This window comes from Nomia melanderi, chromosome 6 (assembly GCF_051020985.1).
Source record: "Nomia melanderi isolate GNS246 chromosome 6, iyNomMela1, whole genome shotgun sequence".
Classification (NCBI taxonomy): domain Eukaryota; kingdom Metazoa; phylum Arthropoda; class Insecta; order Hymenoptera; family Halictidae; genus Nomia; species Nomia melanderi.
In genome coordinates, this window is record NC_135004.1 from 6302387 (window position 1) to 6326520 (window position 24134).

Genomic DNA, 24134 nt, shown 5'->3' on the forward strand with positions numbered 1-24134 from the left:
TTAGAGACTTTTCAACAAATTGTATAATACTGTTGTAATTAAAATCTCGATTAATTCGTAATTCAATTCTAAGTTTTATAATAACATAGTGGCTTCAATGTTTCTAGTATTATTTTGGCAACGCCAGAATTTCTTTCTTCTGCCTTCCTTTTCAATTCGCACGATATAGAAGATTGTAATGTCGAGAAACTTTAATTATTCATTATTCTTCGCCAATTACTCCACGATCACGGCATTTTCCCAAGGCGTGAATACGTCCCTGTTACACCGTGTCGAAAGTATCCGATTCCGTTAGAACTTAACGCCATATTCCACAGGTACGTTCCGACCAATCAGAAGGACCGTACCAAGAATGCACTTGGGAAAAACAGGTAAGAAGCGGACAAGCCAAAGAGCGATCAGCTAGTCGTTCAGGTATTTCCAGTCGAGCATGATCGGTACATAGCTCTCTGCGAGAAGCTTCCCCTCCCTCTCTTTTTCTCTTTCTTTCTCTCTGTTTTGTGCGGATTGTGAACAAAAATTTGTAAATAGGTAAGTAAAAGAAACTAATAACAATCGTTGTGCGAGAGAAGTTCTTTTTCGCGTGTACGTCGTGCAAGCTTGTGGTATCCGACGTCCGCTTATTCCCCGTACGTGTACCAAGCCATGATACCAGTGATCCAGCGGACTCGGTGAAACGCTGCTGTCAAGGTATTTATGGAAATGATTTCTTGACCGGAATCATTGCACCGAATACACGGACATAGGATTTCTCCTCGCGACGAACCGTCGTTGTGATCACACCTGTTGCTTCTCCGTACGTCGCCGATGATAATCGGACACGCGAGCCACACGAGTATTCTCTCTCCGTGTTGTAAACTTTCGTGGCTGGTCACGGTAAACGGGCTCAAATAACAAAAATCCTTTCGATATCGGCCAACGTGCCGTCCCTCTGAATTCCTTTGAAATTTACGTGTGTGCGTGCAACACTCGAGGAACGAACACAGTCACGCTAGGAGGATGCACGGTCGGTATGTCTGGTGACGAAGGTGGAAAAGAATCAGATGCAATTAGATTTCCGGTGGTAGGTCATCGCGACGCACAACCATTGCGTTACAATCGTATACGGTAAACAACTGTCGTGCAGGTTAGACGTTTGGTCTCGGTTCTTAGTTGTTGTTGCCTATTGTGCTTTAAGGTATTTTTATGCAAATCGAGTTCTCCAAGTCAGGATAAAAACGTAGCGTACGATCGTTTCCCGACGGAAATTGCTCGAACATCCGTAGAGCTATCTAATAAAATCATCGCGGGTCGCATTATTTCAGTGTAAATCGCATTTCTTTTTTTGTCTTTTTTCGAATTATTCTTGTCACTTTCGGATGAAACATTATGAATCATTTATTTAAGTGATTTCGATTTCTTTCTCTCTGTATGATTTTTTCTCGTCGTTTTGGCAGATTTCAAGAATTAACCTATCCGGAAGTATTGTTGGAGTCTAACTGTTGGAGGTAGATTATACACGCAAAGTATAATACTGGCCTATGATTATGGGATTGAGAAAGAACAGTGAATATTTCTCGGTCGTTTTATAAGGAGGTTCCCCGCCCATAACATTTACGACAGTACGTTCCCTCAATCCGTGCAAACGTATTGTTTATCGTGTATCGATAACCCGATTCGAAGCTTTAAATACGATTGCCTCGGACAGTCCTCACGTCAAATTGCTTATATCGCGTAGAAATCCTTATCGTGGAGATAGTCGATGTTCAGATGCAATTACGCAGGATTGTTTCGCAAGTTTTTACGGTTTCCCACCTTCACCTACCAACAACATAAATATTTCGATTTTATTTCTGATAATTCTAGCCCTCTTTACAAGAATTCCGCGTGTCATTTGACTTTACATGCAAACTTTATTTTCATTGACTACAACTAATACAAAAAACGACGGAGTAAACAATATGTAGGTAAATACGTAAGTGTTTACATGCTTACATAGAAATTGTATACACACAGTAAGAGACAAAATTATTGTAGCTGTACAGTAACAGAATCCTGAAATAAAAAGAGGTGTATCCAATAAATCTGATTGAATTTAATTAAATTCGATTAATTGAATTGAATCATTGTATCCGTTTATACCTTGATAACAAGATTTAAAATGAAGTACCTATCTAAAATGGAGATTACAATGACATAAGGGGTGAAATATATGCTCAATAATTATCTCAAAATAATTGATAATAATTACTTGAAGCATGTACCAATATACATTTGTCCCACATAGAAAAAATATAATTTCATAATTTAATTTAATTTAATTAGATGCATCACGTTACATTGGATTCATATTAATTCAATTAATTATTTCTTCTTCATTAGTTTTTATTTTATATAGACATTTCATATAGAAATAATGGCATTACAACACCCAATAATATAACGAACGCAGGATTTTAATCGTATGTCAGGATTATTTTAATCATTTAACGACACGCCGAGGGAGGGAAGATGTCGTTGGCATCGTGTCTATGCGACAACCACCTGTAATTCACGCCTACGAAATGCCTACGTGTTCCCTATTACCGATCGCCGTGACATAAATCGCAAGCATTTACAGAACTCCATGTACATCGATATTGCATCGAACGGCCTTCGATGTTCTGAGAAAGAAAAGGAGAGGGGGGGGGGGGAGAGAAACGTGTGTAACCCGTTGGGTTCGACTCACTATCAATTCACGCGACTATAACGAAACGCGGCGGAATGTTTGAGTCGGAACAAACAATGATATTTATCATTCGCGTAACTCGGTACCTTCGCGGCACGTCCATATCACAATAATTTCTAATCACTTCGGAAAGGTGTAATTTGCCGAATATTTTGAATTTTTTCACCCCCATTCCTTTAATACAGTCAAGAATAATTTCTGTCAAAAATAAATTCAAAGTTGAATCCTCTATACGTCCCAGAGGACGCGGGAGAAAAAACGAATTCAATTCGACGCATATCAAGGTTCCTGCGATCACAAGATATTGATGTGCTCTCGTCGTAATATTGATAACAAGCGATTGCTGTTTAGAGAAAAACCGTGTACCATAAGGACGATGGAATTATCTTGAGATCTCGGTGCGGATAAGGCTTCAACTGCAGCGATCGTAGCCGATCATAGTCCATACTTTCGTGATCTAAGACACTTGGGAATAGATTTCGGTGTTGAACCTGTGGTTCCGATTAATCGGGATTAATTCGCGGCGAGGCGTGGCGAGGCGAGGTGAAGCATGGATGGAAACGAATGAAAAGTTCAAACGCGCTCGGTCCATTCACCGTGAAACTTGTTCGCGACCGGCGGATCAGTAGGTATGCGAGGCGCATTGGCAACTTTCTTTCCACTTTTTCAATGGCTATCGCGCGCGAGCGCACGTCCGCGATATGTTTACTTTCAACAGGCGTTTACCTGCCGCCCCTCCTCCGTGGCAGAGCCGCGTTTCCTGGAAAAACGTGTTCCGAACTTGTTCAATTCACCTGCTAGTCATGGACTCTTCAGTGAGGTAGGCTTGAAACGGCACCGCCGCGCCAGGTCAATCCTCGGCTAGTCTTTCGCGCGGGGGTTGCTTACAATAGCCCTCTACCTGAAGCTTTTGTGCTTCACAGCCTTTGAGGGCGAAGTATTTAGCTTTTGTCGAAGACTGAATAAAAAATGATAGGATGAACAGAAACTTGTAGTCGATGGAATGAAGTAATTTGGGAATTGAGTAGCGACGATTAGTTTATGATAGAAATTACTGAAATGTAATGAATATTGTACTTTAATTCTAAGGAGGAAAAAAGAATAATTTGGGGGACCTAGAAAGTTGAAATTTTTATGAATCAGTTTTTCTTTAATAAGGGAAGTGGGGTAATGGGAATAAATAAGGAATTGTATAAAATTTTCCATAAAATGACTAGTTTCTTGCGTCCCATATACAATACACACCCACGGTAAATATGCAGCAATTTACATTTTGTTAGTGAGTTGTATGGTTTCGAAAGTCTGGTAATCGCAGTAATAGTTTTACTGTGAGAAGAGGCGTAAAGATTTCATAGTCATTTGACTCTTTAAACATCGAGCAAATAGCTTTTTTTTTATTCATCCGACTATGATTTACGGTTGTATGACTATTTCAAAATCTCTATGAATACTTTTTAAACGTAATTCATGGATTTATTGGGCATTTTTGCCGATTACTTAACACGGAGTGCGAATGCAAGGTTTTTCCTTATTATACGTGATGATTAATTAAACTACGCAAAGAACGATACGTCTCTCATTACAGACATTTTCATTTCTTATGCGAGACTGCTGAGAAACCCGGGAATTAAAATTCACATTTAGAGCACGTTATCAGCGTATTATTTACAACAGTTGCTGCGACATGTGACAGAGTCCTATCGAGCAGTAATTCATGCTCGATAAGAGAACAAGAAAAAAAATGAATTATCATAGTACTTTTGTAACGATATAGACCCTTGCCAGACGTTATATCAAGAAAATATCAGCTTACAGAATTGAAACGTTCGAAATTAGCGAATTATTAGTAATTCAACGTTTTATACTGAGCTTGATTACAGTTCAGTACGTCTCAATTACATCAGTTTCGGAATATAGTTAAAGAGAAATCTAATCCGACACAGGTTAAACGGATTGAGTGTATTTCAGATCACTTAACTATCGATTCAACGAGTTTATAGTGTAATTATACGAAATATGTAATACCATGATATACAATGAAATAGTAACCTTAATAAGTTTCGAACAAGCGATTGTTCCATACCCGGAAGAAAATGATATATGTACCTACTAGAAGAAAATAAATTCCCGCTCGGTTCAAAGATCGATTTTAGATTATAAATGTACGACATATTTTTACGCGTGAAATCGTCTTTCCCTGTGCCCGGACCTTGTTCACCCCGTGCAAGGTTCCAGTTAGATCTTAGAGGGTGAACAACCTTCCCGGTTGCTCGGGATGCTCCACGCACTAGCGGAGGAAGGGAATGCGAGCAGGTATAATTTTGTTGTTCGTGCTATGATAAATCGGGAAGATGCGGGTTTTACGAGGTTGCTTGTAACCACCTTACTCGCGGGAACGTTACGTTAACGATGGCATAAATTCCTCCCCTTTTTCGCGCTGGTTCGAGTCTCCATGAAAAATTGCGACAGGAAAAGGCGCGCAGGATCACGCGTGAATCGCTCGCGTGGCGGCCAGTTTCCCGGTGACCGAGCCTTTCAAATAGCTATATTTTACCAACCAATTGCGTATACCCGTTATCTTTAAATCCAAAATAATACTAATTTTTTCAACAATCGATTATTCACCTTTTCAAATGAGCACGCAATTCTCTTTCATTTAGTTTTAGTTTCGAAGCAAATAAATTTATACTACACTTAATACGAATATAATTCGAATAATCTTGAAGCATTTAAAGAAGGCAGTAAGATAACAGAAAAAGGGAAGGATAAAATGATTCACGACACAAACGGTTAATCCGCATTTCCAGTTTATTCGAGAAGAAAGTTACCAAGATAACAACTTTATTCATCACTGTACTATCACCGCGCACAAACGAGGCAGTATAAATAACGAAGGAAAACAGTGTTAGAGATCACCCGAAAAAAATAGAATCGAAGTGGGGAAACCACGCGCAAATTGACCTCGAACATACGAGTTTTCCGACGTAGCGATCCCTTGACTGTTGTGTTTATGTATGTTCCAGCGGGACGTTACGTTTATTGCTGCTCGGTTGTCGTAAATTCGCGTCGAGCAATTAATTTCGCCTGGATCACCTTTATGGAATCGGTTTATCGCGCGTGCGCGCGCGCACGCGAGCGAGCTGGCACAACCGATCGCGAGACCGCGTTACACACCTCGGAGAATTTCGCCTCGGAGGTATGCGGTGAGATGCGATTGCCGCGAGTTGAACTATGCGCCGGGGCCCGAGAAAACCAGCGAGAATGCCAGGCCGGAGAGCCGGCAGCCTTTCCATCCCTTTCCTATATCGGACGCCGCGGCGTACCGTACGGCAAAACGACCGTTTTTTGGACAAAATTCAATAACTTTCCTTATCTTTATAACGGAGACACGAAACAAATGGGGTTCTCATTGTTTTAGTATGTGCTGTCATTTTCATCATGAAAATTCAATTATTGTTCATAATTTAAACTTTTACATTCGAGAGATGACTCTCGGTCACCACTTGATTTGCTACAGCAAAGTTATAAAGTTTTACATATATTATATAGTCAGTTTCAAGAAATGTCTATATATTATCGGAGAATGTTGAATATTTCTCGTGAAAAACTTTCGAGTGCGAAGGGTTAACAGTTAAGGATGATTTATTTATAATAAAAAGGAAATAATAAAATTGTGCGTAATGTACGAAAATCGTATTTTATATTCATTTCATAAGTCATTTAGTAGAATATTACCAGGAACATGGTTAATATTTAAAAAAAACATCTTCGCTTAGCAATGAACCGGGTCTTTTCAGATCGGGGGTCATAAAAGAGTTTGTCACAGTCTTTCACAGGTAAACGCAGCTACGCGCGAATCTGTTTCCACGCTGCAACGGAGCCCGTGTTCCAATCCGGGGCCGTAATATTCCCTGGTAATTCGCGTACGTCACGTGGGTGTAATTGCGGCCCGCTACTCGGGAACGCACTGCTTCTCTCTCTTTCTCTCTCTCTCTTTCTTCATCTGGTTCCACGGCCTGTTCCTTGCGGTCTACGGTACGCAATCATACTCGTAATCGCGTCCATACCTGTAGATTAAAATCTGTAACGCGAAATGGAGCGAACGCTCCGAGGACTTGAGATGTTTGCAGACTACATCTCGAATTGCAAGGCGTCCGCGATGGAAATGGTAACTTCGGAAGCGTGGATACCTACTTTGGCAACAGAGTGTGGGGAACATTTGATTCGTAGCGAAGATTTGATAAGGGAACAGTCCGAACAGTCCAAAATGACTGAATTGTTTCGGTTTCGTTCTTGTGTTATGATTAGGTTAGGACCTAGTTGCTGTGTCGAGATTTGATGTTTCCCTTTATTTCAGTCGTATTTTTAACCGATACGTTATGTTTATTCATCAGGTTAATTAGAAAATGTGTAATTACAATTTTGGTGTTTTTCAAATGTTTGAAAGAAGTTGGTAAAGTGATATATCAGGGATACTTTGCGCCGCAAGAGTTAAACGTCTCTGTGAATACGACTGTTCCAATAGTGGCATACTTGAGGCAGGTCAGCACGAACACGAACTGCGTGACGTACGAGAGACGGAGACAGAGATCTTCCTCACGTGTCGTTATTGGAGGACTTTAATAGCATGAAACCGAAGCTAAATTGAATTTTTATTTCAAATCAGCCTTATTTATTAACTCGACTTTATTACCACGCAAAATGTAATTGTTTGATTAGAAACTGTAATTAAGACGGTGCATTGAACTATATTCCGAAGATCGCTCTTATTAGACTTCATGCTTTGTTCTTTCATAACAATGATCCCATAATTGTTTCAGACAATGTATGAGGATCTTCGCAGGCCATAGGTACGCGTAGGATGAATTCTTCGAATCAATCAATATTCATCATTAAACAGCCAGTTGGAATTAGTAAATTCTGTTACGTTCGTTGAGCCTATTTACCTCGGTATCCTATGAAAACCTAGGAATTTCCAAGAACGTAAATAGAGATCTAAGATGGAATCTGACCATTTCCAGTTACACGCGTCCCTCTTTTCTTCCAATTTCTTCTCAAAATCTAGCTTGCAACTTTCAAATTCATTCCTCCAGAAACCAAGAAATATTTTTTCCCGTAAAAAAACTCGCATCTCGTGCGAAAGTTCAAACCAAAATGCTCCAATCATTTATTCATTCTTCACTCTATTCGAACACACCTCGCTTATTCAAATCTCCCTTTTATCCGGCAACTACTTTCAGCCTTTTTAAAGTTCGCGTTTCAAACCCGTTTCTCTAGAAGCAAAGAATTTTCCTGAATACACATCGCCGGCCTTCCGTTCGAGCTTCTTTCGCCAGGCAAGAAAGTCGAGGTCTCGTTGCAGAATTCAAAAGGAAATTCACCGGGGAGCTCGTGTCGGCCACTGCGTCGAAGAAGGCAAACCGATGATCGTACGCCGTTTCCGTCAAGTACGGTCAAGGACGCGGTTACTTCAGCGCATTCCCAAGATGAATTTTTCTCGGAGGGTGTGTCCGCATCCATAAGCAATTATGCTCGCGCTTGTCGTATGTATAGTCATAAATATAAGGACGCGTTGGATCCCCTCTTCCGTCTTGTTTTCTTCTGTTGGGATGGCTGGTGACTGCGGCGACACGTAATCGAATTCCTGCGGGTCCTTCCGATCGAACGGACTCGCCTTTTTGTGCGCTATCGATCGACACTCCCAGAAATTTGCATAATTTAGCCGCCGCCGTCGACGGCGACTACGCCTCCCCTACGATAAGAATTTTCATTTCCGTCGTCCGCGGATCATCACGGGTCCACCATCTTGGATCGCGACGGACCGATCGTTAACGAGTCGGCGGGCGGCAGTCGTCGATGCCACTTCACTTTCTATTTTGCCATCGATTTCGAATAAAACCGTGTTCCCTGAACGCAGCCACTGTAATCGTCGAACACTCGAGATAATCTTCCAACGTTTTTCTCGGTTTTATGTAGGAAACGGGCAAACCTCCAATAAAAGGCTCTATTTCAATCTTATTCTAGTTTAATCGTTTGTAATTCAGATATTTTCTTGTCGCGGAGAGTAATAGCAGGAAAATGTTTTTGTCCTTTGAGAAGTTTGATTAACGTAAATAATCTTGAACGTGGGATCATTGAATCCATGACTTGAGGTTGGTGTGCGCATGTAAATTCCGTTGACTATTCGTGCAAAATTGTTAACGTGTTTTGTAACGGTGATTTTCCAAATGAAAGTCGACTTCGTAGAAAGCGTAATCTGCATTACGGAGCACGGCTGAAACCTTGAAAGAAACTGAAAGGCTGATCCGTCGATTTAATGAAAAGCAAATAATAATACCTGTCAGGCGATGCTTCGATTTCTCGTTTATTATTCGTATTATTTATCACCTGTTTCGATATCCGTTCAAACGTCTAATTAAGAAGAAATTGTTCAAATTTCGTTTGGTCTATGACGGTTTCAGGCAAAATGGCAGTGACGCGTCGAATCCGACGCAAGAAACATTTCGATAGGGATCTTCGGGAACGTGTTAAGATTCTCGTGGCTAGAGAGGAGCGAGCATCTGTCGAGGAAAAGTAGGCTCGGCTTGAATGAAAACCGATAGAAATCTGGAATTCATAGCGTCGCCCAGGAATTCACGGCTCGCGGCCTCCGGACGCATTGGGCCGATTCGATCGCGGGGCAATGTAAACGAAGTCCACACCTCGCCTTCCTTCCTTTTTCCCTTCTCCTTTTCGCCGGTTGACTACCATTAGGTCGCAGTTACGACATTTTAAATCCGCAGTTACGACTCGAGCACAGAATGAATTGCTCCATCGCGATCGACTACCCGCCAGGTTCTCCGGAGCAGTAATCAAATCGAATCGTCGATATCGGATCACCTTGCACACCTTCAATACCGACTCGACGCTGGAAACGGTTGTGCGCAATTATTACTGATCAGGAACACGCCTAAGTAAACTCTAAATACTTTTATCGAGCACAAACGATAGATCGGCGCGCGCGATCGCGAAACGGCGCTAATAACGGGGGAACTTTGAACCTTTGCGGTTCACTACCGGGACGGTGCTCACGCGCATCGCATCGGCACGTTGCAGTTAACTTCAGACGTTTGTTAAACTTCAGATTTTGCGTAGTTTGAGTTGGGTCTGAGCTGGCGTTTAATATTCGTGGTTGTTAATTAACCACGGATTTTGGTGTTTGTCGAATTGATTTAATGTCGAATGAAGATGTTGCGTTACTCTCAGCGTAAACGAGTGAGGATAAACTTGAAGGACGAAAATGAATTTTGATTTATTCGCACGTTACGACAGTTAGGGTATATTCATTTGAACTTGAATTTATATCGTGTTCATTGAAGTTTTGTTCATTGAAGTCTGAAGACAAGCGTTCATTGCTTCGAAATCTATTCTCAATAAGCAGATGATTGTTGCTTATGCTTTCATAGCAAACGCAACCCAGAAAGGCATTGTGAAAGTTTGAGAAAAGTTCAGCGCGGTGCTAATTTCATTTTAACTAATATAATAAGCATCTACGGGAATTCAATTTTCTGGTTAAATTCAATGAGTAAGAACGTGTAATTTGCACGAATATCCAGTCCACCTATAAGCCTTCTGAAGACGAGCAACAAAAGATAACATTTTTTAACTATTCACCAGAGAATGAATATATTTTCAACATTTTGTTATTAGTAGCTTTATATCAGCGTATATCGATTATTCAAATTTCCGCCAAGTGATTCACACGGTTTCCTAAAAGTGCCACATTAAGACGAAGTCACGAGTGCTATTTAATCTCGTGGCCGTACAATCGTTCCGATAAATGGGAACGCGGTTGCGCGCGATCGCTTCGAGAGTTCGAACGGGAAGAATGTAACACGCGGACGTATCAATTGAAGCCGGTGGATAAAGAGGAAAAAAAGGTAACAAAGCGACGGGACTTGGGCGGCGTATATCTCCAGCCCGTGGAAACTGGCGACTGTATTCCCACCATCGATGATACAACCATTTTTATCGAGCCACGTATCTCTCGCCGCGTTGCGCAATACCATTAACGGATCGCGCGATATAGTTCCGCGACCCAAATCCGCCGTCACCGTAAAATCATACGCATTTGAAATAAAACGGTTCTCGGAGCCGTCGCGGCGCGCACGTCGTACACATCACGCCGCCTATTTCACGTTTCCTCGTTAAAGCTTGTTTCGCGTCTCGGGAGAGAGAAAAATTCTCTTCCGCTTAACGACTCGCGCGGGAAGAGATTGGTGGGCGGAATTTCATGAAATTACGGACGCGAGGAAGCGTTCAGAGAGGCATTTTATTTTTACTGAATCCCGACGATCGTGTGAAGTTATGGCATAAATTACTTATGACGTGAATTAATGAGCTTTCTAATGGACACAGTGTTAAAAGTATTGTAGTATGTTATTAGTAAACACGTCCTCTGGAAGGAAGATTCAATGAAATGTTTTGAATTTCTTTGACAGGTTGTGATAAATTAACCCGTTCCTCGGGCAGTAACGATAAGAAAGTGGTTGGCGACAGTTCGCGGATGTTTATGTAAATACGGATTTTTATAACTTACGTGCGTAGGAATTAGAATTAATTAGGAAGGTTGTTTAGTAAGAGTTTCATCGGAGGCGTAGCGAAATTAAAAACTCGTTAGGCTATGAGACTTTTTGCCGCGCTGAACTTTGGACAATCGTGTTCCTTTTAAATGCGTCGAGACAGGTGTTGCGAGTTATACTTTACGCTTTCGCGTTCGCTGAGTTTTTCTCATTTTCAATTTTTGCCTGTGCGGATTAACGAAGCTACCGGTTTCAAGGATTACTCAAATTAGCACGCAATTAAATTAAGATATAAATGGATAATCAGGGAAAAGATGGAAACACATAATGCTCGAATGATGCTTGTTGTTCGAACCGTGAAGATGAATTCTCTCGTTATCCGTTGAAATGATCGATCACCGACCAATGATGAACGTATTCTTTGCACTGCTGGTGTAATTAAATTACGTGGAAATAATACAAATGTGTACATTACGAAAGAGCGAATGAACTTTTTAGAGGTCTGTCTGAGTGATTATTAGCGAGAATGACAAGCATTCGAGACGGTGCATAGGTTTAATCAGCATTCGCGAGATCCTGAAAGGGATAAAGGGGATTTTCGACGCATGATGGCGTATTGCAAGAACCTGTGACGCGTGTTATATAATTTTTACAAAATCAGTGTAAATTACTTATTTAATTGTTTCGTATTTTTAATAAATATTAATACTCACGTTAACGTTTACTTCTTCCTGACTTGTAGAAGTATTATTCATCGAACTTACAAAGGAAGAATTTCAATCAGTCGACTTTGATTAAAATATATTTTTGCTTGATGGTAGAACAGAGGTTACAGCTGGGATTAGGCGTAATCGCTTGATAACTTCGAAAATATAAACCGACTGACTTTAATCATAATACATTTTTGCTGAATGATAGCATAAAGCTTACAAATGATACATGCAATATTTTAGATGCAACTACTTGGTAATTTTGAAAATATGATCACTGGAAGTTCCATATTACTCACAAAGTAGTGTTTACGCAGGAACGTATCTAACAGTTCATGTTAGCATCCTGAAAAAGAAGCGTTACAATTGACGTCGACCAATCGAGGTCCTTCCTTTGTTACAAAATACGTGTAATTGAAGTCAGCTGCTCATTGCTTTCTGTACAATCGAATCCGTCGTACGAAACGACACCTGATAGAACGTGCAACAATGTTCCTCCGTTACGCGGATTCCCACGGTATCTAATCCCTGGCACAGTGAAAGCATTCCCCCGGACAGCTTAGCTGCCGATAGGCGCCGTTTTTTGCGTTTCAAATTTGAATGTTAATTGTCCTGCGTGTTCTTGGCACTACGCTAGTGTACTCAAATTAACGCGAATTAGGATTCAAACTCAGATGTCTCGATTAACACTGGCTTCTTGTACCGATTCCACTGTGCCAGGTGAAAATCTTCTAAGCCTCAAGTCTATGATGAAACAGTTCCTTTCCCGTCGCTAAACATTTATAAAATTGTACTGTAATTAACACGAATTGTTTGAAAATCTCAAAATTACAATCGAGCAGTACGTCGAATGTTTTTGTTGGACGTTCATAAAGACAAACCCAATTGACACCGAATTACGATTCTAAATACAATTTCTGTGCGTTCCACTTTTCCCCCGGGCCAACGTACTATTACCCAGAGTACGAGTACCACGATCTTTCGCAGGTGTGTACCATTCACTTAACTCCGTTGAATTAACCGGGAACGATGCTCTAAATGCTTGGGGCCATTCGGTCGAGTACACCGAAGAATCCTTCATTCATTAAAGCGGCGTCGGTTAAACCGTGCTGTACGGGACCTCGTACTCTTGCGCGTCCCAATCTTGCCCCGGGCGACGAAGAGAGAAACCGTGATAGAGACGAGTCGCATTTTTTTACCTTTCTTTCCTTCCTCTTTTTGCATAGTTATGCCGCGAGGAATGTGAAATTCTGAATATGCTCCAAGAGAAACCTATCGGGCGCCGGCCGCGGCCGTACGCGCGAGCGCACGGCCCGTTTCGCCAGGTGTTAAATAAAAGCTCGACGATGCGGGCTTAGCGGGACATTTCGTCCGCAAATGCCATATATCGTTCGCCTTGTCGTCGTGGATTTCTTTCCAGTTTGCGCTCGTTGCGTTTTTTTCCTACTATCATGTAATTCTTCCTTTGAACGAGAAGCTTGCTATTACATGAGACGATTTTCACAACTTTCATGACAACTAACGTTTGCCAAACTACTGATTTTCATGTACTCTAACCCATGTTACAGAATAAAATCGAATAAAATGTAAATTTTTGTGAAACTGGATGCAAGTTCAATGTTTTTTTATCCAACAAAATTTTCCTTTTCCCGTGATTAGTTAGTAGTTTTAAATTCCTAACTGAATATGTCTCTAGAAATCCTATAGTTTCGTCAAGTCGCAAGTAAAGACACGCACGCCCGAAAATTCTGTGGGCAGCCATTTTACGGTAATGCTGTGTGCCGGGTCAGAATCGATATGTCTTGCAGCGGTCGTTCGTTAAGTAGCAACATTTATCAGCGCATTATCTATGAAATATCAACGTTGTTCCTCGAAGTTCGATGAGTGGAAGTCGCGCGAAAGGAATTCTCGACATGTCCAGCGAGCGAATTAGGCTCATTGGAATTTCACTTTGGTTACAAGCTGGCTTTCGTGCCGCCAAGTATGGTCCCCATGACCCGGTAGCCGGATACGATACCGGGACGTGCGAGTATCGGCTTGCCATCGTTGTCCATCGATTAATCGGCGTACGGAGTTGACCGTGACGTTTCATTTCGGGAAGAATAAGCGGACAAATATCTATAGCACACCGACGTTGTGTTTCACGTGTTTAATCTGGTCAGTATCGAACTCGCTAAACCGTTTTATCGGTACACTTATGTTATTTCATGGAAAGCAAACAACGATTGAACGACCAGCCTTCTCAAGTCTCATTTCACATTGATTGTTTCAGATAAGAGATACACGCACAATTGACCAGAATGCCGTACTACAACAGCGGGCACAGTCCTTCCACGTACAATAAAGGTAATCAAAATGGCTCAATGGTGTCAGATATAAATTTAATGGCGATATTACATCGTATTTTCCTTATTCGACCTTATTTGTGACAATATTGTCATAAAGCACGAAGCTCTTATGAGGAAAACGATCGGCGTAGTTGATATTACAATGGTGACTATCAGCTAAAGACTGATATCACCTATCACTTTCAGTGAATCTATATCATAATCTGTATAAATGATCCGTTATTTGTTTCTCCCAGGAATGTTATATTGTATTTGTTTATAATTACTCATTCTATTTTAGTTTACAATGAACAGCATGTGAAATATAAATTAATAACAATATTGTAATTTCTATGAGTGATGCGATTCGACTGATTTTCCGAAATCGATATTTTTGCCGTCAATTAGTACGGAAACTGTTCACTCTTGCTACGCCAATCACGTGTCAGCAATCGTGTTGATTGATACAAAAGGAGCATGTTGCTGACGTCTGTAACAAAGACAAGTATAATATTAATGAGACCTCTAATCCATTAGATGGAGGATCGAGCGGACCGTCAAGCACATCGGGCGGCCGAGTCAGTAGCTCCGAGCCGACGTACATGATGGAGCATTTGGCCACATTCACGGTCACGAAAGAAACCGGTATTGTTTATCCAGCGGACGGTATGCGGCGACTTCTGCAGCTGGAGAAGAGTAACGGCATCTGGAGCCAAAAGATGCAGCTCCGTCTGGAACGGAACTGGGTCCTGATCATGGACAACGAGACAGGGGTAAAGATCTATCCTTGACGCGAATATCATTTCCTGTTGGTGAATGGACAAGATACAGCGAACCCTCAAAGTCTTTCGAACGATGATCTTAGAAAGCTTCGTACTTGTAGACGATCTTCGCAGAAATTTGGGAAAGAAAGATTTAAAATTAGGGTACCCAAAATAGCATGCTGCTTAAGAAGCGAGCCTTATTTACTATTTCACTCATAAATATAAGATCTCTCAACACTTACATCTTTGATACTCTTCAGAAATTAGACTATATTGTGTGTAAGATTTTTAATAACGTAGAATCCTCTTCTTACGTCTACTTCACTGTTAGTGAAAGTCTTATGTAAATTTAAGCATGTTCTAGCACGTGGAGCTCAGTAAAATTCAAATTTTAAGTAGTGAAATTATATAAAAAAATGTTATTCAATTTCATTGTCAAAACATTGATAACTAAATTTATGTATTCACATGCGCGTTTGTTGTTTACTCGTGAACAAAAGCGTAGATGTCACCGCTTCGATAGATGCCGGTCCACAAGGAGGTTAATGCGAGTTCGTTGTATCTTGTCGGGCAAGTGTACGTTCACTTTAGTGAAATGAGAGAAAATCTGGCTAGACGCTGCTAACACGAATACGCGGAACGATAGGCCCGCGTTGATATATTAATTGCATCGGGCACTCGTAAAAACGTAACAAACCGGAACATTCATGAAATTACTTTAGCCGGCGGTTTTGAGGTTTGAGTTTCACTTAATGCATCGTTGATAAATTCGTATGCAGGCCGTCATGGAGCGATTCCCAGCCTCGTTGATACAGGAACCGACCGCATTCACGTCGAGGGACCCTATGGAGATGTATAACAACATTCTCGTCTTCACAGTGGCGGATGACAGCGGTTCCGGTCAGCGGGCAGAGATGCATATATTCCAGTGTCAGAGCGTATCCGCCCAGGATCTCGTCGAGGACTTGAAGATGCTTCAAATGGGTAAATTGGTCCCCGGCGGATCACCGAGGGGACCTAGGGGTCGTATACCACCGCCTCCCACATTGCCGCCACCGGAACCACCCTTGAATGGGGTGAACGTCCGTGAACAAGTGTCCGCCTTTAACGCCAATAATGGTACTCTTTTCTCTTCGTTCCGTTTTTCTTATAATTTCCTTCCACTTTTTGTGTCTAGTGTCAACTGGTTTTAATCCTAAAGTCGTATTTAAGGTCTACACCAAACTTTTCTTTCTTCTGTTTTCTTCTTTTCTTTAATAGAATATTTGAAAACTCGAATGGTCAATTGAAGTAAGCATATGGTTTTGTTCGCAGCGGATGGTCAAAATGACATTTCCCGCGAGGAGAACAACGACGAGGTCTCCTCGACGTCCTCGGAGAAATACGAGCGCGACGTGACGATCCTGAACCATTGTTTCGACGACATAGAGAAATTTATTGCACGGCTTCAGCACGCCGCGGCTGCCTCTAAAGAGCTCGAGCGCCGCAGGCGCAACCGGAAGTCGAAGAAGAGGAATCTGGGCGACGGTATGCTGACGATGAGGGCGAAGCCGCCGCCGGAGATGGAGTTCATCGATATATTCCAGAAGTTCAAACTCTCGTTCAATCTGCTAGCGAAACTCAAAGCGCACATTCACGACCCGAACGCGCCCGAGTTGGTCCACTTCCTGTTTACTCCATTGGCATTGATTGTAGATGCCTCCCGCGATACCAATTACGATCCGAATCTGCCCAGCAAAGTGGTGTCGCCGTTGCTGACCAGAGAAGCAGTAAACCTATTGATTAACTGTGTGACTAGCAAGGAGACTGAGCTCTGGCACTCTCTTGGCGAGACCTGGACGATACCGCGGGACCAATGGAAAGGTCATGTGTCTCCTTATCACCCTATTTTCATGGATGGTTGGTCCCCGGAGTACCCGATTCCCGAGGACAGGGATCACGATCATCTAGCGTCGTTGCTGAACGCGGACAAACAGAAAAGGGACGAGCTGCCCGAGCAACAGAACGATCCTTATTATAATCATCGGGAAGTGGACGAGTCCCACTACAGCAGCGATTACTTAGAGTACGAAAGCAGAGAAGAGCGCGGAGGTAACGAGTATTTCGAAAGGAATTATGGACCTGGTTCCGAATTGTATGCCAGAGAAGAAAGAGTAGTCGATCAGACGAGGGCGCACAGCGATATATCTGTCGACTCGATCGAGAGAACCCCAAGGGGCGCCGGAATGGACAGAGCGCAGGAGGCCTGGTTAGATGACCTAATGGCTAGACACGCGAAAATTGTGCAGGTCACCTATCCGCGAACGGCGAACAACGACAAAGAATTGACGGTGGTCAGGGGCGAGTATTTGGAGATCCTCGATGACAGCCGGAAGTGGTGGAAAGCGAGGAATTCCAGGGGCCAGGTTGCGCACGTGCCCCACACCATCGTCACGCCCCACAACCCCTCCCATGCGCCCGACAACGACGTTTTCAACAATCCTCTGTACACCAGTCGATACCCCAGGCAGGGGCACGGCTATAATTACGAGGTGAGAGTTACCGGGGGAAATGTAATAACGTAGGATTCAAAGACCCGTTTGAACCGGTAATTGCTCTTTGTGAAATCTATGCCACTGGTTACGATCATTATGGAACAGCATTTTCACCGGTCATTGTTTCTCGAGGTTTAATAGTTATCCTTGCATTATGCGACTAATAATTACTTTTATACCCAATTGTATTCCAATTCTTGCGTCCAGTCAGCCGGTAGTTCAGCCTGTATCGCGATCTGCGCATATTAATTTTATATATTTAATTTGGCGGCCACTGAATTAATATTACGGCTTTTCATAAAGTATGATTATAGCTACAAAGCTTAGTTGTAACCAGTTGTATGTTGATACCGTTACTCGAAATTGCTTCGTGAAAAGCTAAATTCGCCTTAAGCATTTGTAGCTTTGCATTGATTAGACATTAAATTGATTTTCAGGATTCGGAAATTGAGAGGACCAGTACTAGTCCTGGACCAGAAGCAACTCATCGAACACATGCAATTCCACCGCCAGCGCCGGCTGATTGGGTGAGGAAAGAGAGACTCGGGAAAAAAGGTGAATTCCGATATTTTTAAGCTGGCTAGTGACTCGAGCTGCGCGCGTAGCTTTCTTTGTCGCCTGATTTTTCGAAGGATTTATTGTTAATTAGGGGAACCACTATCAATTCGTGGTCGATTATATTATATTATACATATAGGAACAGAGAACCATTAATTGAATCGAAATACGAGATCTTGGAGTCTTAGGTAATTGCACTGAGAACTGAAAACTGGTCAGCTATGTTCCTTTTGGAAAATAATTCACATTTAGCTTCGGTAGCGCCGTTAACAGCACATTAAGACTTATTTTCGAGTTGTTTTCCGAAAGAACAGACAACTGTAACAATCACCGCAGAATAAACGTATATCACAACGAGCGTTAATCGTCGACGATTCAATGCATTAGCGTCGTGATGTAATCTCGACATTATTTATAATTAGTATCCATGTTGTGTCTTCTTTTTATCGCGCTCGAATGATCCTTGCCGTTTTGGCTATACAACTGCGAGATACGAACAGCATGAATCATTCCAGCGTTGTGTACACGTCGCACATTCTGTCCACTGGATCATTCTATGATGTCCGACCCCCTTTTTTTTATGTCAATACCGTACTTTTTACTTGTGTGTGTATATATAAGTATAAACATATAAAGAGGTATATGCGAATAATTAGATCGAATTTGTCAGTATCGTCGAATAATAGGGACCATGGTAATCGAAAGAATCATATATTTGATCGTTCTGCCGCCATTTTCCAAATACTTCTGTAAGAAGAATTACTTTATCTTGGCTTGGCATCTGAATGAAAAACAAAATAGTAAATCGAATTGTGGTCACGGTGAGATCTAAAAGATCTGAACATATGGAATACATTGGAATTCTTCTAACGAAACGACAATCTGTCGATATTTCTCTCTTATGTCTGCTTAATAATATTATAAACTGACATTAAACTCAGAACCGTTTGACATTATTTCGTTGTCACGCGTGTTCGGGTTCATCTTAACACCGTACCTTTTGTTAGTGACCCTAGGGAGAACGATACCACATTCTTTTTTTATATTTATCGACTAACCAAATCTTAGAATATACATATATAATGATTATGACTTAACAGAAGAGGACGATATGTATAGTTTTCTACGAGAGTGTAAAAGTCAAGGTAAATGGACTCGGATGGAGCTCGTGTTAACGTGCAAAGCATTCTCACCACATTTCCGTTAAGAACAAACTAAAAGTACAGTACGGCCAAGAATATATCGCTTTTTTAATGTTGCTTCCGGGCTGCGATACTCAAATTCGATATTTCCCCCTTAACTGAGTTTTCCTACTTTAACCGATTAGAAGAGCTGCTCTCATTGTTTTTTAATCATTTTTATGACAAACGATATGTGCTTATGGCTCTCAAGTTTTTAAAGTTAAGGTTTCTAAAAAAATATTTTTGTTTGTGTCTTGCTGCTTTAAGTCGATTAACTTTATCTAGTTCTTCTTTATTTAGTTTGAAGTAGGAAAACTTTTTTAAGAGGACTAGAATTAGCCTGTAGAAAGCAGGGAAACTTTTCGAGAATACTTCTATAGTGTGCACGATCATGCAGTCCTCTGCACTCTCTTCTCGAGCGAATGAGACCCTTAACCCCGTATCTGTTTTGTGTCCAAGGGATTGGGTTACGATCCGTCCAGTATTTCGTTGCACTGTAATTTATGTACATCAATTATTAATAAATATACTCGGTTAATGATTGTAATTGTCTCTGCCTATGTTTTCGTCCTACCTGTACAGCATAGAAAGCCTAAAGAAAGTTTAGAAGATGTTTAGTCTTCTAAATGTTAAGCTTCCGTGTACGTGAGTATACGTTTAATATTGGTAATCTTTTCGTCGATTATTTTACCATCGTGTCGTTGCGTTTGCTTAAAATGTGCTTTTCATTGTTAGTGTGATCGTCCATTGGGAGTGCGTCTTCTGTGTCCATTCTGCACATTTCTGGGGTAAGTTAAAAAACCTTCAATAATATCTGTTATATAAGTATTTATTAGAGAATTTATATAACTTTTTTTAAATATTAATTATTACAGATGAGTCTACTGAAACGTCGCCCGCCTTGGACGAAAAGGTATTGGTCACAAACGGCACCGACACCAGTGATTTGCCAATTGTCAGCAAACCTCAGAAACCAAAATCGAATGAGACAACGGAAATAGTTGAAATCCATCCTCCACCGTCTAATTGGACCGAAGATATTGGTCCTGTAAAGTTACACCCACCACCACCTCCTCCTCTACCACCCCTACAATCTCAAACATCCATTTCTTCGACCAGCTCTAGTAGAACTGGAACTTCCAAGAGTAGAAAATCAATCGGCGGTAAAATTTGTATTTGTACTCTTTCTAATAATAGATTACTAGTTGCCTTATTTATTGTTCTCCTTAAGGGTTGAGCAACCAAGAACAGATGCAAGAGGAGCTGAAGTTTGTTTTAAGCATATTCCGTGAGAAGAGGCAAACTGAGAATGACGTTATTCGCCAAGAAGCTGTCTTGGACCAGTATTCCAGTCCCAGTGAAGTGCTCAGCTGGCTGAACGCCAAAGGATTTTCAGAAAAGTATGGTCACAGTGTAAAGTATGGAGAATAATAGAAATATTTTAAGAAGACATCCAGCTGTGATTATTTATTTACAGGACCTGTAAACAATTAAAAGACACGACTGGTTCAGACCTCTTTGATTTAACCAGACGACAAATGGAACAATATTGCGGTTCATCGGAAGGCAGTAGACTCTATAGTCAGATTACTCTAGTGAAAACTGAATCTGAGGTAATGTATTAAAACAATAAAACATATCAATAAAAATTCAAGAACTTAATGTTTCTCCTTTTTTTTATAGAAAAAGAGCCCTAGAACGTCAGAATTAAAGGAAATATTAGAAAAAGCTCGCCATAGGGCGGAAGAGTAGTAGATTTTTTTTATTAAAAAATACTCTAGAAAAAATTAAAACAAGAGGCTTCGACGAATACGTATCTTCATGATATATATAATATGTAAAATGTAATATTACATTTACTGTTAAGTGATGTTAATGTTATCGATCTCTTCCACAAAATTCTGTGATTTTATATTTTCGAAACATCAGCAATATTACGCACACAAGTGTGTATTTGTACTGGAATGTTTGTTCCCACTGCCTGAATAATTCTTGTCACCAACATATGTACAACTTGTGATTCGTTTGATAAGAATTCTTTAAATGTTGTGTGTATACTGATAATATTAAATGAGATTCTATTATTCTTCTAGAAATGTATTATTATAAAGTGATAATTAGACTGTGGATGTTTATGTAAATTTGTATTGTTTCCAAATTAATTTACAAGAACATAAGCTAGACAGGAAATTGCATTGTATTACGAATTACGTAAAAACGAAACTCATATATAAAATAAAAGTGAGAAAAAAATAAAATAATAGTACCGTTTAAAAGACGAATAGACCCATGGGTGTTTAATATTGATGTCAAGTTTTTATTTCAAGCGATCACATACATTGTAACAGACATAAATAGTTACTCTAGCTGTATCACTTATTATATCGATAAACTATACATTTCATTCGAATACTCGACTTGAGGTCACACAATGTGAACACATTGATAATTATATTTTTATAAAGGTAAATCTGTTTGCCAAGCCCTCGCGTGTTCTGAATCCTGAATTCCCGTAGAAACAATTTTACGTAAAATATGGATTTTCAATTGACGAACGGATATCTGTGAGTATCCTCCTCGTTGGAAACGTCAATTGTTACTATTACTTTAACAAAGAAAAACGATAGCGATTAAGGAATCAACGTATTGTTAACTGTCTTAGAACTGCATAAATGAAGGCAACGGCGTTCTAATAAATGAAATTAAACCGTTCCTCGATTACTTACAATTAGACATCAAACAGTCTTATGTAATTATTAAACTGCGGATGTTTCACACAAAACGATAGAATTACAGACTAATTTATGGAATTAAGAATCAAATGAAAATTAACTTTTTCTATTACTGATCTTTTTAAAAATAGAGTTCATTGTAAACTTCATTAACATTTGAAGCACTTTTCTTTTAGACAGTTACGTATAGCAAGATGCATAAAATTCGCACTTTAATAATCATGCATTTCTTACGTATTGGATTGATGCATATGAAATGGTTTTTTAAATGAAGTTACAAAGTTCATAATTACTTTGAGAATGTTATTATATAAGTAGAAACGCGTACCACTGTAGCAATGAAAAATTCCAAAACGTAGAAATTAATAATCAAAGTGACAACCGATATTTAAATTTGTTGTATGCATCAATCGAATAATTATCAGAAGACAAGGATAAACCTCGAGAAACGGTGAAAACGATTCAATGAAATAATTGCGGCCTAGATATCTACTTACATAGTATTACAATAAAGTTCGGATTGGTGAAACAATATTATCTTGGATTAATGATAGTCATTATTAACAGTTCACTTTCACAGTAATCCCTATTAATGTATCTCACGTGTAGAAACTCTTAGAAACGTTCGCGTAATTTCGATAGAAAAGTCTATTCAAAAAACCCCTTCGTACTCCATTCTCTAAATGCGATAAAAAAAATCTCGTCTCAAAAGTGTATCACGAGGTTCACACGATGGTAAAAATCTCTGTTACAATTGTTACAATGGTAACCAACAAATTTTGGTCGTTTACGAGTAGCTCAGAGAAGCCTTGCACGTTAGTCGGAGAATTTCCGGTTCGCTCTTACACGATAATGAGTACGTGACGGATATTTATTATGCGATGATTATTATCATTAATATCGTTTATCCTTAGCGTTATTACCATGTTAATAACCGTTATTGGTTACTTCAACTAACGAACGGGTGACTTAACAGTACGCGTCCCTATAGTTCAATACAATAAGGTTTGAATAAAAAGCATGAAATTCCTTTGAGGAAAACATCAATACAAAGAAACAAATTACGTAAATAATGGAAATGTTAGAATATAGAATTTTTTAAATGAAGACTCACAGTCTGATAAGTTAGAAATGATTGTTTAAACTGCATACGTTCAACTTAGACTTCTTATGCAAGTTTATTTCTATTTATATAATTAATATTTTAAATGACATTAATATTCAATTTTTTTTGGATCCAGCACCTGTTCAACGATTTCTGTGGAATGGTAGACGAAGAAGATATTTCATGTCATTGTTTTACGTCTCTTCTAATTTGTAGAATTTTTACATGAATTTGCAGAAAGCTATTGTTTCTGTGAAAGACGCCAGCTTCCTCGTTTCCACAGTTCCTTTCTAACTTATCATCCCATGAAAGAATCATAATGCAATTAAGTCAAGTGGCAATGCAGTGATAATTGTGCGCGTTCTTGCAAATGCGTCGCATTAATTTTCCACTTTCAGCGCAGCGAAGTAATTCAGTGTATTCCACTCCTTACTCGCCTGTATTGCTCTATATAAAGATTTGTGCGTAATTTAATTAGTATTCTAAAATGTATCGCACGCGCTAGTGTTCCTGTTATCATATTATCTCGTCCAGTAGAATTCGCTGAAAGTTAATCGCCTGATCGAAGAATCGAAAATTCCATACGGCTACTATAAAATCTCGCAGCCTATACCGCGGATTACAAACACGCTGAAAAAGATCCAAAAAAGTTTCTTAATCTTATAATTCCTATCTCTCGTTATTGAACGAGACTTGAGCTGTTCCGCTTCGAATAAAGGATTCGATTCTTGTGATGCTTTCCGATGACTTCCATCAAAATCGTTCAAGCACTTCGAATTGGTTGCGAACTCAGAGTTACTTTTTAATATTTACACTTGGTACAATCAACATATACAATTAACTGAAACACAGCAAATTTACTGGTCACTGGTGAAACGTAACATTATTATAATCGTGTGTACGTGTGTGTCATAACATTGGAAAAAACAGAACAATAGTAAACAGATTTTCAATG

The 24134-nt window shown here is 40.1% G+C and overlaps 1 protein-coding gene across 3 annotated transcripts; it reads left to right on the forward strand.

The window, feature by feature from the left end:
- Positions 1 to 382: 382 nt before the first annotated feature.
- On the forward strand, positions 383 to 23824 carry LOC116428201 (epidermal growth factor receptor kinase substrate 8). Of its 3 annotated transcripts, none has more exons than XM_031979547.2 (10): positions 383 to 531; positions 14251 to 14324; positions 14843 to 15078; positions 15849 to 16188; positions 16384 to 17600; positions 18041 to 18158; positions 20218 to 20505; positions 20574 to 20742; positions 20820 to 20955; positions 21026 to 23817. In XM_031979547.2, the coding sequence occupies exons 2-10, from the start codon at positions 14279 to 14281 to the stop codon at positions 21092 to 21094; spliced, it is 2619 nt and encodes an 872-aa protein (XP_031835407.1). In that variant the 5' UTR covers positions 383 to 531; positions 14251 to 14278; the 3' UTR covers positions 21095 to 23817. The 3 variants fall into 3 exon arrangements, with proteins under 3 accessions (XP_031835407.1, XP_031835417.1, XP_031835428.1); XM_031979557.2 differs by lacking the exon at positions 383 to 531 and adding an exon at positions 539 to 690 and having other exon boundaries at positions 21026 to 23820; XM_031979568.2 differs by lacking the exons at positions 383 to 531; positions 14251 to 14324 and having other exon boundaries at positions 14927 to 15078; positions 15949 to 16188; positions 21026 to 23824.
- Positions 23825 to 24134: the final 310 nt, after the last annotated feature.